Source organism: Adelges cooleyi, unplaced genomic scaffold (assembly GCF_023614345.1).
Source record: "Adelges cooleyi isolate 19-005CV unplaced genomic scaffold, UGA_ACOO_1.1 ACOO_flye_CR_arks_rails_tigmint_CR_PRNA_30, whole genome shotgun sequence".
In the NCBI taxonomy this organism is placed as follows: domain Eukaryota; kingdom Metazoa; phylum Arthropoda; class Insecta; order Hemiptera; family Adelgidae; genus Adelges; species Adelges cooleyi.
This window is the reverse complement of record NW_026095971.1, coordinates 4,079,788-4,098,739: the sequence shown is the minus strand read 5'-3', so window position 1 is coordinate 4,098,739 and position 18,952 is coordinate 4,079,788. Positions and strand designations below refer to the sequence as shown.

General features: G+C 28.8%; 2 protein-coding genes across 3 annotated transcripts; one reads left to right on the top strand and one right to left on the bottom strand.

Annotated features, from left to right (window-relative positions):
- The first annotated feature begins 3,137 nt into the window (after positions 1-3,137).
- LOC126838276 (elongation factor 1-beta) lies at positions 3,138-5,710 on the top strand. Its single transcript, XM_050572579.1, has 5 exons — positions 3,138-3,248; positions 3,326-3,436; positions 3,504-3,732; positions 5,221-5,410; positions 5,483-5,710. The coding sequence occupies exons 1-5, from the start codon at positions 3,169-3,171 to the stop codon at positions 5,635-5,637; spliced, it is 765 nt and encodes a 254-aa protein (XP_050428536.1). The 5' UTR covers positions 3,138-3,168; the 3' UTR covers positions 5,638-5,710.
- Positions 5,711-9,845: 4,135 nt separating this feature from the next.
- Positions 9,846-16,703, bottom strand: LOC126838152 (lipid storage droplets surface-binding protein 1-like). Of its 2 annotated transcripts, none has more exons than XM_050572317.1 (7): positions 16,414-16,703; positions 16,141-16,326; positions 13,298-13,469; positions 13,067-13,221; positions 11,970-12,227; positions 10,357-10,458; positions 9,846-10,282 (listed from the first exon to the last, which is right to left on the bottom strand). In XM_050572317.1, exons 1-7 carry the CDS (start codon positions 16,528-16,530, stop codon positions 10,058-10,060), a joined length of 1,215 nt encoding a protein of 404 aa, XP_050428274.1. In that variant the 5' UTR covers positions 16,531-16,703; the 3' UTR covers positions 9,846-10,057. The 2 variants fall into 2 exon arrangements, with proteins under 2 accessions (XP_050428274.1, XP_050428273.1); XM_050572316.1 differs by having other exon boundaries at positions 13,067-13,227; positions 16,414-16,702.
- Positions 16,704-18,952: the final 2,249 nt, after the last annotated feature.

The window sequence follows — 18,952 nt, the reverse complement described above, 5'->3', positions numbered from 1 at the left end:
TATAGTATGTGTTTTTGGTTCTAGTTAAATCTCTTATTCAATTAATTTTCTAGGTATTATTCCTTAGTGTTTAACTTACATTTCTCTTTATAAACTTGTAACCAACAATGTGACAAATGCAGTTAATTAGCTAGTTGTAAAACGCAATCTAACGTATCTTAAATTCAAAACAATTAATCTGTCATAAATTTAACAAAAACAGTATTGCTATTCAAGATTAGTATGATTAGTTGGCTCAGACATTAAATCCATTCCATTTTAAATATTGTACTACCATAGACTAATAATTATAACTTATACTATTCATTCAATAGCTAATGCCTGTATATTGGTTAAAGCTAGGTTTTTTTTTATTTTACAGAAAACTTGCAATATATAGTTCATATTTACAGGTCTCGTAATAATAAATATTTCAGTTTCTCACTTTCACTGTAAAGTTAATATTTACGGGTCTCATACTAATAAATATTGGAGTTTCTCGCTTTATGTGTACATCAAAATATATGTATCTTAATTTTCAGTTGGTTTGAGTAGTTCAAACTAAGTATGTTAGTGACAACACCAATACATGTTTTCAAACATTTTGTATGTGAAAATTACTAAACTTTTAGTCTTGTAGCCTAGTAAGGTTTTAGTATTTACCTTAAAATATAGGTTGTATTGGGCCTTTGAATATAAAAAAAAAATTTCTCAATTAAGAGAATTCTTGTGATTGATCGAGACTTCTATAATAAAATAGTACTACCAATCGCTACACACATTAGTAATTGTATTACACATGAGTGTATTGATTAATTTTAGAATTTAACTTATAGGTCTTACCTTTAAAAAAAAAGTAGGATGCTGCTAAAGTAACATTTTTTACTAAAACTAATTGTGTCTAGTGTGTGAGGGATTAAAATACTTTAAAAAAACAAGTCGATGAGATTATCTTTTGAAATGAGCCCCCGATTAGTTATAGTGAACTTTTAAATATCTTAAGGTGTTCTGGTATCTTAGTTGTTGAGAACTGACAAATAACCTAATGTGTTTTATTATTATTTTTCTATGTAATAAAACTATTAGCAATGTTGAGTATTTATTATGGTATCGATTAGTGATTAGTCATTTCTAGATAGTAATGAGGTATACAGTATAATATTGACTGTGTGTATTACTTTATGAACAAAGTTGTTTATTTATTTTTGATTCTTATATAAATTGGAACAAGAACAAAAAAAACCCAACGTGAGCATGTTTGGTTTTGTTTTTTATTCAATAAATGTGAATGTTAGTTAATTTTGGTCTCGTTCTAAATGGTGATTGTATTAAAAAAAAATTGTTCCTATATTTATGCAAAAGTAGGTTTTATTTAGTAAACTAATGAGTAGCTGTATTCTAATATATAAGTATTTTTTTTTTAGCAGTACAAATGGTTTACGTCACTGGTTTTTGGCCAGAGGCTTCTAAAATAGGTTACGAAATATATGTTAAATTAAGAAGTTAAGTATATTAAAATACTTTATTGATTGTCGATTGACCACCCTCACCAACAGATGTTGTGTAATGTAATCTCTCTGGAAATGTAATTTTCACTTAATAGGCTTCTTGGGAAAATTGGATTCGTATTTTTCACAAACACAATGAATTAAAAAATATAGATATTCATACTTGGAATAATAATAATAATTGTTTTCATTCGTGATGACCGACGAGCAACCGACATTACATTTTATGAATTAAGTGGTTAACTGATTTTAGTCATTATAATAATAACGAGCCAAAAATGCATAATGGTTTGTTTTTACTCGGCCTCGAGTGTGTATGTTTACTAAATATATTATAATATACAAGATAAATCAAAAACAACTTTTTTATGCATTACCACAGGGGAGGACAGGAGGAAAAGAAAAATCAAAATGTATTTTATAAAAAATATTTACAACAGGAGATATTCTTACCGTACCACCCATTACCCTGTAAAAAATACGAATGTATATCTATATGTGTTTTATAAAATGCAATACTAAATATTATGCTGGTAAATGTCAAACCAAGCGGAAAAGAAATCATGTGGGATGGCGATGAGGAAAAACGATTCTAATTTTGGAACGCTACTCTCACGCCTTCAGTGAAACCTATATTTTGTCTCGTACAGGAACTTCATTTTATTTGAGTAAAAAAAATTAAGTGTGTCCACGTTCTTTAGAGTACATACTCTTTACCTGCATTTCTAATTACAACTATATTCAATATACTACAAGTAAAAATAAAATATCTAAAAATTAGAATAGGTTTATTGATTAGGACATTTATTACATAATTATTTTATAAGAGTTTTTTAAAATTTTAATAGGTGAAATTTGAAACTCGTGTTCGTTGTTCAACACGATATCGGCGAGTTAAAAAATGTGACTAATAAGTTACTAGACTAGTAAGTGATAACTGGTAAGAACAAATTATTGTCAAGTACATAATGATAGTTGAAAAGACTTATCTAATCTCTCTACCAGCTGAAATCCTAGATATTATTTATTAATTTCTATATAATAAAATTGTTTTATATTATATAATATGGCAAGCTGTTATAGATTCCCAGCCACCCTTGCAGTATAATTCTTCAAATGGTAAAACTTGGTTATCATTTATAACCAAGCAAAAAAAAAAAAAAGGAACACGATGGCATTAACCGTAATAACCACGGCTATACATAAATGGTTGCACAACGGCCTATACCCATCGAGATAAAGAATACATATTATCTCGTATTCTTTATCTCGATGCTTATACCTTGTCAGCATTGATCAGCATTCGGCGGCTAGAACTTGTGCAGGAGTTCTTATCTACAAATATGAAAAAGTGAAATACTGCTAGCGTTTCTCGTGGGCAATCGTGGAACTTGTTATTTTTCACTGAAAGAACCATTGAGTATATTATACAATGTGTATACTCAATGATATAAAGGATCATCAGTGAGAAATAACAAGTTCCACGAGGAGCGCTATCAGTATCTCATTTTTTCATATTTATAGATAAAAACTCTTGACCGGTTTTTCATAGCTCATTCTGCAACCATTTCTATTTAGCAGTGGTAATAACCATAGTGGTAACTTGAAAACTTGTTATCTTTTGGGAACCTATGGCCGAATGCCTCACAAATGGTCACTCTGCGTATCATCAGTGTCACCAATGCTACCTCTTATCACCATCATCAGTCGCTGTAATATACTCGCACGTAGTACCACGCTCATTCTCTTTCCTAAAAACAAGTACGTGTAGGTACAAGGTATTCGATTTTAGATTTAAAATAAAATTACAAATTAGCAAAATATACTTTTTTTATTAGCCAGTTCTTTTTCCAAAACCATACGTTCACCATGGCTTCAGTTGATTTTAAAACTCCACAAGGTGTTCAATATCTTGAGAACTTCTTAAGTGCTAAAAGTTACATTGTCGGGTAAGCGCTTAACCTTAAAATTAGTGATTTTTTAAAATAATATTTAACCAACGTAAATGTATTTCAGCTACGAACCTTCTAAAGCCGACTTAGATACTTTTGCCGCTGTCCCAGCACCACAAGTTAAGACTCCCAATATACTAAGATGGTATAACCACATTAAATCTTTCTCCGACAAGGAAAAAGCTCAATTTCCTAACAAAAAGGCCGAATTTTCTACAGTTGGTGGAGGAAGTACTGCTAAACCAGCTGACGACGATGATGATGTCGATCTATTCGCTTCAGATGATGAGGAGGTAATTTAGTAATTTTTTATTATGAAAATGTTTATTTAAAAGTAAATAATACCTACTTTTGTTTTTTAAATTTTAAATGGAAGTACAAATGAGACCATATTAACCATATTTGCTTATTGTGATATTGTGTTTTATATGTTACATTGTAAACTTCAAAAGATAGAAGTTTGTTCTAAACATAATATGAATTAGTAAAAGATAACTAAAGTAGTATATATCTATGGTATTACTTATTTGATAAGTTAATTAAAAAAAATATTTACAACTATGTATACCTTATTCCGCCGAGAGAACATGCCGTGACCCTATGAAAATTGGCAGTTTTGTGCATCCCCCGCGAGGCACCCAGTGTGACTAGCGTTCCCCCGGAGACCACCCTGTCTGCCAGCCTGTCATCGACAGCTGCTTAGTCTTCAGTCTACATGCGCAAAACTGGCATGTTCTCTCAGTGGACAGGGTATAGTAATTTAATGTTTTTTGTAAATTATAAATTAATCAAGGGAAAAAACAATTTTTGACCAATAATGTTTAAGACAAAATTTATAATTTAAAATTGGAGCATATTTTCCTAAATTTTTCCTGCATAATAACATTATACATTTTTTATTAGTTTTATTGAAGAAGAAGTGGCCGATTGGATAAGGCGGCAGTGTGTTACCGCTCACTGTCGCTGGTTCGACACTCGGCCACGCTCTGTTTCCTGGGCAAGCAAATGTCTGGTGGAAAGGAGCCACCATCCCCCTCTTTGACGACCCATCCCAGATTGCGAAACCGTCAAGTAACCATTTCTTAATGACAGCGTTGGGCCTTCATGACCTGTTAAGATTGCATGATCATGATAAACTTTTTATTAGAGTATAAAAATCCAAGCTCCAGTTATGTATACAGGGTGTCCTACTATGATTCAACAAATAAAATAACTTTTGTTCTAGTGAATATTTTTAAGGTTTTTTTTTTTTAATTAATTTATACTCATTTGCGCTAAAAGCACCACATTTTTTTATTGCAACTTTTTTTTTTTTTAATTATTATTTTTTTTTAAATTCAAAATAGCCATTTTATCAAGAATAATTTGCTGAACATTTTGACTGGTCTATATCCAGACTTAGATAATTACGTTTTAAGTTACTAAAAGTTAAAGGGTATAGGATGGCAGGTAGAGTGCAGTAGAGTAATGCGCGCAGATAAAAGCTCTACATGCTTAAATTAATTTTTAAAAAATAATCTTAAAAATATTCACTAGAACAAAAGTTATTTCTTTGTCAAATCATTGTGGAACATTGTATAAATTGTATAAAATGATTTATAATTTAATTTATAGTTCTAAACAATTTTTATTTATCTGTTTATAACATGCTACCAATTGTGTGATTTATCGGTTTTAAACATTTAAGCATATTAATTTATTGTTTATTTATTTAAATTTAATAAGGCCCATCCTTATTAATTGTATTTATCATTAAAGACAATATTATAATTTTATAATAGGATGAAGAAGCAGAGCGTATTAAACAAGAAAGGTTAAAAGCGTACACTGAAAAAAAAGCCACTAAAAAAGTTGTAATTGCAAAGAGCAGTATTGTATTGGATGTGAAACCCTGGGATGATGAGACTGATATGAAAAAATTAGAAGAGTCTGTAAGAACAATTCAAATGGATGGTCTCGTGTGGGGAGCTTGTAAGCATTTTTTTTATAAGGATACACAATTGAAAATTGTTCTTGTTAATATAAATATCTACGTTTTTTTAGCTAAACTTGTAGAAATTGCTTTCGGTATCAAGAAACTTCAAATTATGTGTATTGTTGAAGATGACAAAGTATCCGTGGATGCTTTAGTTGAAACCATTCAAGAATTCGAAGATTTCGTTCAATCTGTCGATATCGCAGCATTTAACAAAATTTAAGTTTGCTGTGTTCTTTATTTACCAATTAATTTTGATTTCTGCTTAATGAAAATATATACTCATTTTTACCAAACCAGAAGTATAATTTATTTACCTTGAAAAGTGTTATAGTCATAAGTACATTATTTAGAGTGTGCTAATTAAACAGGCATAGGTACGTCACTAGAACAGTGTGAAGTGCACTAACGTCGGCAAGGTCATTTTAGACTTGTTCTGAATAAAACTTCAAAACTTAATGCACATTGTGAAATACCAGACGAAGAAGGCTGTATGGTCAGACATTTTGCTAGTACAAATTGCTATCAAACAGGTCAATTTATTGATAAAAATAACGATGCTCTCCATACCAACTTGGAAGATCTCGTTCAAGAGAGTAACAACCCATTTCTGCAAAGCTGGTTTGTCTCTAGTACTTTGGGAACGGCTAAGGGTGAACTCATCTTAATAAGTGTAAAATCTATATTAAAAAAACAATTGACCGAACTAATAGAGGAGGAGTGCCCGGGCCCCACTGTAATGATCTAGATTAATTTTTATTTGTGGCTAAAAAAAAACTTTTTTTTTTGCACCAGCCTAGTCTTCACTTATTAATGTATGTGTGCTAATATTTATACGACAAAAAAAAAAAATTAAGATTACTAAAATCATAAAAGGCGATTGACTGTTATGTTAATCACAATATATATAAATATATATATTGTAATAATACCACCATATATATTATATGTATTAGGGTGGTCCTTAAAAAGTCGATTTTCGAACTTTAACCTCGACGCCTTCTAAAAAGTTCATAAATACAATAAAAATAAGAAAAAAAAATTGAAAAATATTAATTTTAACTCGTGCCCCACAAGGGATGAAGTTTAAATGGGATGTAAAATAGGATTTCGAAACTTGTACACATAACTTTTTTCCTACTTTTTAGTTTGAGCTGAAATTTGTATGGTTTTATAGCTTGGAGTCTGTTGAACACGTACAGTGTACACCATACCCAAAAGTTTCTATCTGTCAAAATTGATGCCAGAAAATGAAAATTTAACAAAAGCTGTGCATTGATTTTTGCACAAGTGTCGAAATCCTATGTTAAATCCCATTTAAACTTCAATCCTTGTGGGGCATGCATTAAAATTAAAATGTTTTATTTATTTTTTTTAATCTTATTTATATTGTATTTAGAAACTTTTTAGGGGGCGTCGAGGTTAAAATTCGAAAATCGACTTTTTAAGGACCACCCTAATATATATGGGTAATAATGGCAACAAATCAACCCTAATCGTATCTACTCTAATAATAAAAATATACATGTATTCAACTAACATATTTAATTCTAGTTAAAATTTCTGTATTGTACAAAAGTGTAAAAGAAAACAAATTGTTTTCTGGCCATATCTGGTTTTATTATTTGTGTTTTTGAACGTTTGAATTTGCTTGCATTGTAGTACCAAATTTTTGAAAATATTATTTATAGCGAATACAAATATATGCCTGACATAGCTCATGGTAATTTTATTACGTTTATTATTTGATAACTTTGTTGTTAAAAATTCTCTTTAAATCATAGTATTATAGTATTACACTATTACCCAAGGTGTCCCTCAACTTGGTTAACCCTGAATGGTTATACTGCACTCGCAATTGCTGCAAGTTTTTAATGGCGAAGGTCAATCTCAAATTGTATTCAAATTCAGAGATATGGACTTGTATAATCTCATTATTTTGCTATTAACACTATAAAGTATGATTTTTTTTTTTTATTGTACTATGATTGTTTTAATCCTATAGTCATGTTGTAGTTTTGATCCAAACAGCTACAAATGCTTTATTGGTAGTTAGAATTCTGAAAATTTTAATATTTTATATTTTTTCATGTGAAACACAATCATATTATTTATATATTTTAAATCAGAATTTGTCCCTATAATATTATTTATTAATGTAATGTGCATAGTTACATTTTTTTTGTAAAATAAAGAAAAACGTAAGTAGGTATACAACTTTGAGGTCTCAAATCGAGTTATGATTTTCAGTAATTTTTGATACCACATTGGCCAAATTTAAATTTAAAAACTTTTTTGTTAAAAATAAGCAACTTTAAACTGGTTTTTGGCATTTTCGAAGATAAACCCATACCCAATTTTTCACATTTTCAAGTCGCGGTGGAAAAATTGTTTTGAGTTTTGACTGTCGATAGACAAGATTTTATAATTATTATTATATTATTAGTATTCTCGCATCCGGATATTGTAATTTGCACTTAATATTTTCACTGTAGGGCTGATTCAAATACCTCATGGTATAATATTATATTTGTTGTACCCAACGGTCTTGTGAAAAAAAATGAAATTATAATTTTTATATATTTTTTTTTAAGTCAAATTTGTATTAAAAATTTTCGATGAGAATTTATGGATAGTTGGTTTAAACCAAACAAAGTTTAAACAAGCACAGTATGAAAATATTATACGTAAGTAAGGTAGTAGTAGTAATTGAGTAAGTAAGAGAAGTCCAGTATTCGCAGATAAAAAAAAATATATGAATAAAAAGATTAGTGCCTATTATAATAATATAATGACAATTATGTGCTTAAAATTAGTTTTTAGTATTAGGGTGGATGCGATTAAGGTCTATAAAAATATATGTCCATAGTTTTTTAGTAGTTTTATAATATCTGGCTATCGATTTACTGGCAACATTTATCAATATTTAACATTTCGGTCAATGTAATGAACCTCATGCATGACGAAATTACCTACTCCTTATTATTTCGACGATTATATGTTATTATACGTTTAAAGTAGGTGCGCTACTTTAGTATAGCAATTTAGTGTCGTTTTCGAACTGGGGGGCCAAGGCTAAAGCATGTTCCATGCTAAAAAAAAGTTTGACTACCGATTTTTGAGTAATTGTATATGTTATAGCCTCATTAAAGATATATTTTCGGTCTAATTTACAGATCCCAAGCTCTGAAACTTCATCTAAACAAGTGATTAAATCACTTTCAAATTAAATACCCCTTGAACCTACTATACTATTGCGTTACATTGGCGTTGAAACATACATCCTTTTTGGCTAAAAAAATAATTTTTGGAAAAATGGCACTTAAAGCCTTTTTTGATTCCACTCTTCAGTTGTACTTGGTTTATACTGTACTAGTTTAGAATACAACACTGCTTAAACTTTGCTTGGTTTGAACTGTATAAGGTTTGTACTGTACTGATTATAACGGAACTTGATTTATACTCTATAGGTTTAACTATAATAGTTATATTAAAATATAAAAGTACTGATTATTTAACTTATAATAGGTACCTAAACCTATTATCTCTATAATCCAACAATTTGTTCTTGATACATGGATTATGTGTTGAATCTACTTATTCGGCTATTATTTCATACAAATGTAATATCTCTTATACTTTTTATTACGAAAAAGACTACGAATCATACTTGCTATTTTGTCAGGAATCGTTATATTTTATAACCAGTAGGCCCACACAATATTTTATATTGGTTATCAAAATTAATGTAAAAGTAGTTAATTACATAATAAAAAAAAAAAATTATCAATTAAAAAACAATTTTTTAATGTAATTTTTTAATTACGTACGTAATTTATAATGACATACTTTTAATATATACCTTAAAATAAACGGTTTGGTAAATAAGTTATAACATTATTAAAAGTGGATTTAGTGCATGAGGGTGTTAAACTCCATATTAATATTAATTTAGGGTCAAGTTGTAAATGTAGCCTTTTTTAAGTAATGAATATCCAAACGTTTAAATTTCGAAAACACATTAGCAGAAAAATAGTTTTAAACTTTAATAAACATTAACAATAAACATTTTGAAAAAAATATGCATAATATGTAGGTAACATAATGTTCGATAAGCTTGACATTTGTCCCACGCAACAACTCTGTTTAATTATTATAGAAAGTTTATAGTTATTAATTTATTTTGCATTGCTTATTAATAATATGTTTAATTCGCTATACGTTTAAAATACAAAATTTATGGAATAAATTTAAAAATATATTATTATTTTTTAACATGCCAATATCCTTTTAGGCCCTAGTCTAGTAAGTTTAACTTAAAAAGTAACCTGACTAATAAATTTGTTCTGAATACGCATTTTTATGAGTTAGGCGCCACCGATTTTACCTAGTGTAAATTCATCATTTTATTTCATAATTGGTAATATAATGAAAATCAAGCATTCATTTTTATCATTAATTGAATTGTGATATACCTACTTAAGATGGGGTGAGGTAAGTGAAATAATTTATAACAGTCATTTGATGTGGAACCTAAAAGTAGTTTTGTACGCGAAAAAATAAAAGTAATAAATATATAAATAAAGGTGTTAACAGTCACGGGCTAATGTAATATGACATTACTTCGTCCTGAAAGTTTGTATTCAGGACGAAACGGGCGCCGTCGTTTTGGCTGTAGAAGAAGAAGACGTCTGTTCCGCAGGCTTTTCCTTTTTTTCTCCGTTGGCTTTGAGAGTTTTTTTCTTTTGTTTCTCTTCCGAAGAGTTCTGTTTGTCTTTTTCATTGGTTTGTTTGCTGTTTTCGTTGTTTTGGTCTTGGGTCTTCTTGCCAGAGGTGTTCCACGCTTGCGTTAACGTCGATAAATATTCCTGTGGGATTTATTGACATAAACATTAAAATTCCTAGACCATAAAAACGTTTCACCGTTTACACAGAATCTTACCAATATAAGTTTTTTTATTTCCTCTCCTCGGTTCGTGTATTTAACCAATTGTTTCTTGGCAATGCCCTCTACCGTGTCCCTTATTTCTTGCAGATGGGTGAACTGCAACAATTATTTAACCGTCAAAAATAAAAATTAATTAACTTTGTCCGTCCCCAGAGACAATCGCTAATGTAGTTTCGTGACCCCCTCACACACCTCCGTACAGTTTATTTATGTATGCCTAGAATTTTATCAAAATAAAATTTTTTTTTTACAATCAAATGAAAAGAAACAATAGTTCTATTTAACTGTAAAACAAAATATAAATGAAATTATTACTTTTTGATAAATTATACATTTTATTATTATAATGGCCAAAAATAATTAGTAATTTTTTATTTTTAAAAAATGGAACAAATGACTCATTATATCCCCACATTATCCCCTCTTGGGCTCGCCACTGGACGAATGTATTCAAGGTGATTATTTTAAAATGATCCACTCAATATCCTATGGGGTTTAATCAGTTATTGAATTTGTTTGTTTTTCGTAGTTTTTTTCATTCAATGTCATCTAATTTTTCACAAACTTTTATTTTTTTTAACCACCTCTCAAATTATTTATTTTTATATCAACTTTTGAAACTGGGGGAACGGAGAGCGTCAATTTTTTTCAAATAAAACGCGAAGTCACTTTCTGAAGTGTCTACCGAACCAATTTCAACAATTTTTTTTTTGTTACAGTTTTGTTGTATAGCTTAATATTTCTACGAGGGCTAAACGGCCGATTTATTATTTTTTTTCAAAAACATTTTATAAGCATTTATATTTTTACTTTTTTATAGTTAAACTAATAACTCAAACTGATTTTTTATTTGTTAAATCAAAAATCGGCCTTTTAGCCAGAAAATTACTTCTACGAAAGTAAATTTTAATAAAACTTTCGTCATAACCCGGAGAAATAATTAAAAATGTTTTATATTTAGAAATACTCAATATATTTTTACCATAAAATTAGTCGGCATATTAATAATGGCTACTAGATAAAGTGTGGTCAAATATTGCCTATCCTTTGCCCCTTAATAAATAGCGCTTTTCGGTCTACTTAAAAGGTAGCGTATATATTTTATTAACATTTCAAATTAAGAGTAATTAACTGAAAATGATTTACTGAAAATGTTGACTGGTCGATAACCCGTTTTGGATAATTATTTTTAAAGTTATTAAAGTTTAAAAGTTAGGATGGGAGAGGAAGTGCGGTTGAGTGATTCGCGCAGATAAAAATAGTACCTACTTCTCATGATCCTACCTCCTGTCCTAAACTTTAAACTTCAATAACTTGAATAATTTTCTAAAACTGGTTATCCACCAGTCAACGTTTTTAGTCAATTATTCATAATTTAAAAAGTCAATAAAATATATACATTACCATTAAAATTTCAAAAGTTGATATAAATTATAAATATGTCTAAATTGGGGGTTAAAAACATAAAAGTTTGTAAAAAATTTAGATTACACAGTACAAAAACACTACGGATAAAATATTTAAACAACGGAATAAACCCTACATGATATTGAGTGGATCACTTTAAAATTATCATCCTGTAAAAAATATATTTTCTTAAGTGATACCTCGAAAATTTTGTCCACTAAGACGGCCGTCTCTTGGGTGACTGTGTGAAATGCTCGTTTGGCGTAAGTAGGGCCCATGGCAATCTTATTGGATACAAAATTGGTGGCGTGTACGAATCTGCGTGCGCTTTCCCGGGTCAACAGTTCCAACAGTTGCTCAATGTTTTCTGGTGGTTTTTGGTTTTCCGGTTCGTCTTCGCTCAAATGTTCCCAAATGACTTTAATTTTTTGAGCGAATTCTTTTGGATCTTTTGCTAACTGTAACACGACCATAAATTCCCCAGTTATTTCCAATTTTAATTAGCGGTTTAAAATGATTCGTTACACATATCATTCATGAGTCAATAATTATAAATAACATTATAATAATTATAATTATAAATTATAGTATATAAATAAATAACAGGTAATTTTGGTATTTGATTTTTACAGACATAATTTCGGTGCAAATTTATAACTTAAGTAAAGTACTCACTTTAAAGTAAAATGTAAACCTACTACAGGTACTCCAGTGTTAAGTATTTACCTAATACATGCATTTTTTACTTATTCGGTAATTATTATATGTACGTCCATCACTAATTCAAATTAATTTAAAAGCGAACGTTCTACGTTAAATGTAACTTAGTGATCTATGCATCCAACATAACAACTATCGGTTCTGCAATCTGCATGCCCGTTTTGGATGACCGAACAATATACTGGTAAGTACTATATTTATAGCGTGTTATGCAGCAGCTGTCGTAGACGTTACATAATAAAATTATATACGACATCGTTTTTTTCCTAATTTTAATTTGTCCGTTTGTATCATTTTCTATAGCAACGTGTGTTCCCACTTCACGCATTGCATAGAAATATGTAATATATTGTTGATAATGCCGGAAATAAAGTAATTAAAAATCATATACGTATTTAAACTTTCGTCACGAATTAATTTGAGTAAATTGTAAGTAAATAGTTATTTATAAAATAATGGTGACAGTAGATCATATGTTTTGCCGGTGAGCCGAGTTGGTAAACTTGTTTTTACCAATGGGCATCAATAAATAATAATACCTTTACAAATAATTGTACATGCATTAAGTTAAACTTACAAGGTCTGCAAAGTATACGAGGCATTGGACGGTATCGTATCCTTGTTTCTTGAGTAACTTGGCCTCGGCTATGGTCCGGCGGGTTAAGCGTCTCTGTAGTTTTCTGGAGAATCGGTTGACATGACGGATGGTTTTCACTGCTTGGCTTGACGGTTCTGTACCTGTACAAAAAAATGACCAGGACAATAAAAATCGTATAATTCACGCATATTTAGAATAATATTGGCTTACTTGGATTTTCGGTGGCATCTTCGTTTGAATCCTGATCCGGCAGGTATTTATCCACGTACTTGTCAGCCACGCTCAAAGCATCGTCTAACATGGACAATTGTTTTACAGAATCGGCCCTTTTCAAAACAGGTGCTACCTTGTCTTTAACGTAAGTCTTAGTAGAGTAATATATCTATAACCATTTAAATATAAATTATATAATTTAATGTTCAAACAATTTTATTAAGTAATTAAACATATAATAACTATAATAGAAGTTAAAATAGCAGCTCCTATCCAGTGTCCTTATAAAAATGGTTATTTATTACATATAACTATGTTGTTAGCTTCAAAATATCGTTTACTGTTTTAAGGTTACTTTAAGGTCGTTAGTTTTTGCACATAAGATGGAATTACTATTCCTTTATCAAATTATATTTCTTGTTTTGCTCTAAACATTTTGTATACTATAACTTTTAGCCCGTATGTAATAATAATAATAGTAACATTATAAAGTATCAATTATTTTATTTAGACTTTTTCTTGTAACAATAGATATTTAGAGATGTAATAACTATTGAAATTTATACTAAATACACTAAGTGATTAAAATGAGGGTGCGTATTTATTTGTATTTTAATTAAGCGTCCCCATAATTTAGGTGCAGTAGTACAACCATAGACCTATAAAGATTCTTTATAGGTCTATGAGTACAACAGTCTGAAAAATTGAGAGTATAAATAATATATATTATTTGAAAATTCAGGAGGAGACTCCGGACTAGTAACGAATTCATTAACCTACATATATTCTAATTTTTATCAAATATATTATATATCAAATATATCATAAACAATACTATCCTATTAATTATAATGATAGTATTATTTATGCGTTCACTCATTACTTATAATAATGTACTTTGTGCATTATTATTTATACTTGATGTACTAATGATCCGGATTTAGTATTTTCTTATCTGCACCTTAAATAGAAGAATGTAACATACATAGTATGTATAATATATATATTTCTCTTTTAATATATGCATATATAAATGCTTGATTAAAATAGACATGGTGTTTTGTTTTTATGGTATTGTACAATGGTAAAGGTCAATTTAACTCGTTTACTTTTTTTTACGCTTCACCCATTAAGAACGTATAAATTTAATAATTAGAAATAATGTATATTATATTAGAACAAAAGTTGTTTTGAAAGTAACTTGATAGAACGAGTCTATCCCTATCAAGTCACTATATTTATACCTACCACTATGGCACGAAGTAGAATGAATCATAGCGGACTATAGTTTAGATTATAATTTATCATACATACAGGTATAATTTATACATTGAACTAAATTAAATATATTGTAAATTAAATTCTTAACAACTATATAGCAGCTATCTAATATGTAGTAATACATATGTAGCAACTATTTTAAAAAATCGTTCTGTGTTTATTTAAAATAATTATTCATTCAAAAATGATATTTTAGACGATTTAGGCTATTATTAATTGCAATATTACCCAACTTATACTTCTTTTTTACAACTCAATAACTAAAATTAAACATTAAAAACAAAAATATAAAATCGATATTATAATTTAATTTTTTATTTTATCCTAGGAAGGTTAAACTATGACTAACTTATAGTGTACTTTAGGGTATAAAAATGTATCATAAGTCATAACTCATAATATACAAATGTATACTTTATTGATTGGTATTATAAATTAATTTAATCAAGTGTATGATTAATGTAATTAAAGAGGATGTCATGAACTATAATACTGAAATAATTTGATTGCATAAACGTTATTATGTTATATTGTTCTTTTAACATTTTAAAAACCTGCGATTTTCTTCAAAATCTCGACGTAACAAATAACCTTTTATTACAATTAAAATGAGAATGTATTAAAATTATGTTAAAACTAAAAACTGTATGTATTTTGTGGTTATTAGGTAGGTAATATTCATTAAACTATCCTATTTTTTCTTTTTTAATTCTTTTGAAATATTATGTATTTAATATAATATATATTGTGTGTCTTCATTATCTATCAAAACGATACCTCTATTTAGTGATCTAATCATTTATAATTGTTTTTTTTAACGTTTAATCACATTTTCTAAAAAATAATAATTTTGGCTTCGATGTGCAGCTGAGGATTTTTTTGATTTTATATGTCTGGACCACGATATTTCCTCAACTACAGAACCTATTTTTTCATGTAGCAAACCTATAGAGCAGAAATCGCACCTGAAATAAATTTTCCTGGGCTAAAAAAGTACCCTTTCCCTTTAAAATAGAGAAATAAACCTAAACATGTTTTTATTTTGCATCTTAATATTACGACAGTTATTACTTTTTTTAAAATAGTTTAATAATACTTCCAAACTTGTGTGAGGTATTCTTTAAATAAAGTTTTATCAATATATATTGACAAACCAAAAATATATAAAAAAATCTTTTTCCCCAAAAGGATTGAAACTTTTTAAAAACTGGAAGAAAAAATAAGGGACCGGAAAAATGTCCAAAAAAAATTCACGTTTTACTATCCAACTAAATAAAATGTTTTTCTAAAATACAATTTTACATATTTAAAAAAAAAGTTTTAAAACTAATTTTTTTACAGTTATTGTTTTCTGAATTTTGTCAGAAGAAATAAATTTGATATGCAAATTATTTTTAGCTGTAGAGTGAAATTTGAATTTTATCAGGAACTTGTCGGGAAGCCTGAAACGATTTAAAAAATCGTTAACTTTCAAAAAATTCCATCCTGGATAATTCTAAAATTAGTTTCTACAGTATCTGCCCCAAATCCTAAAGGTTTAAATAACAATTGTATAATACCTCTTCTGGAGTGTACGTGATGAATGGAACATTTTGCTCGACTACGTCTAAGGATTTGCACATGATTTCGTCGATTTTATTGATGGGGTCTTCCAATTTGGCCACTAAAGGTACGGACAAGTCCACGACGGTCCATACCGTATTCTCAGCATTTCCGAATCCATATTCAAACACTCTGTTCAAATTCTGTGATGGAAATTAGTGCGCTGTGATTAGTGTGTACATGTGTAACACGTTAAAAAACGTAAAAATTACAATTTCTCTTCTGTTTACCTTGACTCTTACGTATATGTACGTCGCTTTGTCGACCCCGGAGGAAACCACTGGCAATTTCAAAATTCTTTTGATGGCCACGAACTGTGGAAAATCCTGTTTACTTGTCTCCGTCATGGTCGACGAAGTGTCCGTCTATGTGTATATGGAGAAAAACGACCAGCTTATTCAAATGTAAAATATGTTTTAATACTACCAACAACGCGAAAAACTATATGGAAAAAAAATATTGGCCAAAGAAATTACATTTACATTTACCGTGAGCGTTTGTTGTAGTAATACTAAAACTATGTCGGGGACGGATATATATTACCGTTAAGAGATCGCGACCCTGAGGGGTTATCGGCGCGTATGTGTAGATTTGAATTTTTACCTGTTACTCCCGCTTTATGTAAATCCAACTCGAGGAAGTTTAAAATAATGTTTCACTTGATTATTATAACATTGCATGTACATTGGACTTTTTACTGGTCACGGGAAATACATATATACTAAGTATCGTGATTCATATATTACTAAAACAAATGAACGAGTTAGTCAAGACTTTATACTTAACCGTAAAAAATAACTATGATTAGCAAATCCATACGAAACAAATTTTCATCCAACGAATACAGCGATGAGTATCGATCAATGTGTTAACATTTTGATCACTAAACGGCGGCGTATAAATAAGAAGTTAAATTAAAAAAAATAATTAACACTTAGTTTTATGAATGTGTGTCAATAGTGTCTATCTTGTATTTTTATAAATAAATAATCCGATGACTAGACGGTATTTACATGTTTTTGCAGTGTCTTTTAAATTCATTTAAATAGATTCATCATAAATTTTAATATTATGAATCATAATGCATTATGTACATTTTATTGATTACCTTAACAGTAAAATGTTTGGTAAGTGTGCATTTTCCTGAGAGAGAGAGAGAGAGAACTGTAGTAGGCAGTTTTATTGTTGTGTTGTAGTACTAAATTAAATAGTATTAGATAATATATTAATATGTATTTGCAAAGATAGACATTAACAAGCTAAAAAGACTTAACTTACAACTTGACTATGTATACACATTATATAATGTTATAGTTTAAAAAAAACTTTATTGGTTTATTCAATTACTGTTTAGCTAATTAAAAAAATGTAACATTGCCTTTGATAATTTTTATATCGCAATTATAATATTTCTACCGCATCTATATCATATACCTATTTCTTTCTATATTTAAAATAATAATAAATTACTTATCATTAAAAAATTATAACAAATAATATTTATTAATTATTACACTAATTGAGAGATGCAGAGAACCTAAATGGCTTAACCCACAAATTTAAAAATGTATTGTAATACACAATTTTATATATCGTGTACTCACAAACATAAGAGGTAACTCTTAAAAATGTTGTTTACTTTAGTTCTTAAGTTAGCAAAATATTTTATAAGATACAATCATTTTTTGTATTATTTTTAATGGTCAGCCTAATGGTGTATGATGTTTGCGGATAATGTAGTTTTAGGGGGGGGGGGTAAATTATTTGATTGGGTTATTATGAAGATGAATGTAGAGAAAAAGAGAGGAAGACCAAAGAAAATATGGATAGACGGAATGGAGAGTGATATGAAGATAGCTTGGGTGATTAAACGAGATGTAGGAGATCGAACTCTATGGAGGTGTAGGACTAGGGTGGCCGACCCCATGTAGTTCAGAGTGTAAGGCGAAGATGAATAAGAAGAAGATCAACCTAATAAGTATCATTATTGTTATTTTTTTTTTATATTTCTAAATTTATTCTTGCCAAGCTAAGGGTTAAATAAATACACGTAATTTCAAGTGTACCTAATACCATTGAGTATAGAATATAGATAGTACAATTTATACTCATTATTTACTAAGTAAATTATTTATTTCCAAGTTAAAGTTGCTTCACACTTTTGAGTTGTTAATGTGACTCTATTATGATTCGGCATATGTTTTAAGTCTTCTAAAACTAATACAAGTTATGATAATTTTAAACTAAATTGTTTTTCCGTGGTTCGTGCATTCATCTGAATTATATATCTTTGACCTCAAGTCTTAAAATATAGCTACGAACTTACATTAACGTCTATAGAAATACTACGTAGATTACTTAATATTTTTATTTAAAATTTAATGAAGTATATTGAATTGTTTTGAAATTAGATAAATAAATATGTTAATAAGCAAAATAATAAATTAGTAAACTATACATACATTATATAGGATTTTTTAAATTATACATCAACAGTTAACACATATTTAATTTAAAATTTAATGAAGTATTCCCATTAGATGTAAAATATCTTTACGTATATGTAGTAGGTTCATAGTGCAATATATACATATTATCAACATACGTTGTAATAGTGTTTGACCATTACAAAAATAGAAATTGTGGGTTCTTTTACTTATTTAAGTTAAAAGTTTTCAATACTTACTTTAATATATACTAAGACTAAATGAGAACCATACAACACAATTTTTTAAAAAGTCCTAAAAAAATGTTGTATTTTATGGATCG

What these genes read in the sequence shown, in the direction of transcription:
- LOC126838276 (XM_050572579.1), top strand. Translation starts at nt 3,169, where the DNA reads ATGCTACCTCTTATCACCATCATCAGTCGCTGTAATATACTCGCACGT. An exon ending in GCTAAAAGTTACATTGTCGG is followed by an intron (nt 3,437 to 3,503) that starts GTAAGCGCTTAA and finishes AATGTATTTCAG; the next exon opens with CTACGAACCTTCTAAAGCCG. An exon ending in TCGCTTCAGATGATGAGGAG is followed by an intron (nt 3,733 to 5,220) that starts GTAATTTAGTAA and finishes ATTTTATAATAG; the next exon opens with GATGAAGAAGCAGAGCGTAT.
- LOC126838152 (XM_050572316.1), bottom strand. Translation starts at nt 16,530, where the DNA reads ATGACGGAGACAAGTAAACAGGATTTTCCACAGTTCGTGGCCATCAAA. An exon ending in ACATATACGTAAGAGTCAAG is followed by an intron (nt 16,327 to 16,413) that starts GTAAACAGAAGA and finishes TTTCCATCACAG; the next exon opens with AATTTGAACAGAGTGTTTGA. An exon ending in AAATAAAAAAACTTATATTG is followed by an intron (nt 10,283 to 10,356) that starts GTAAGATTCTGT and finishes TAAATCCCACAG; the next exon opens with GAATATTTATCGACGTTAAC.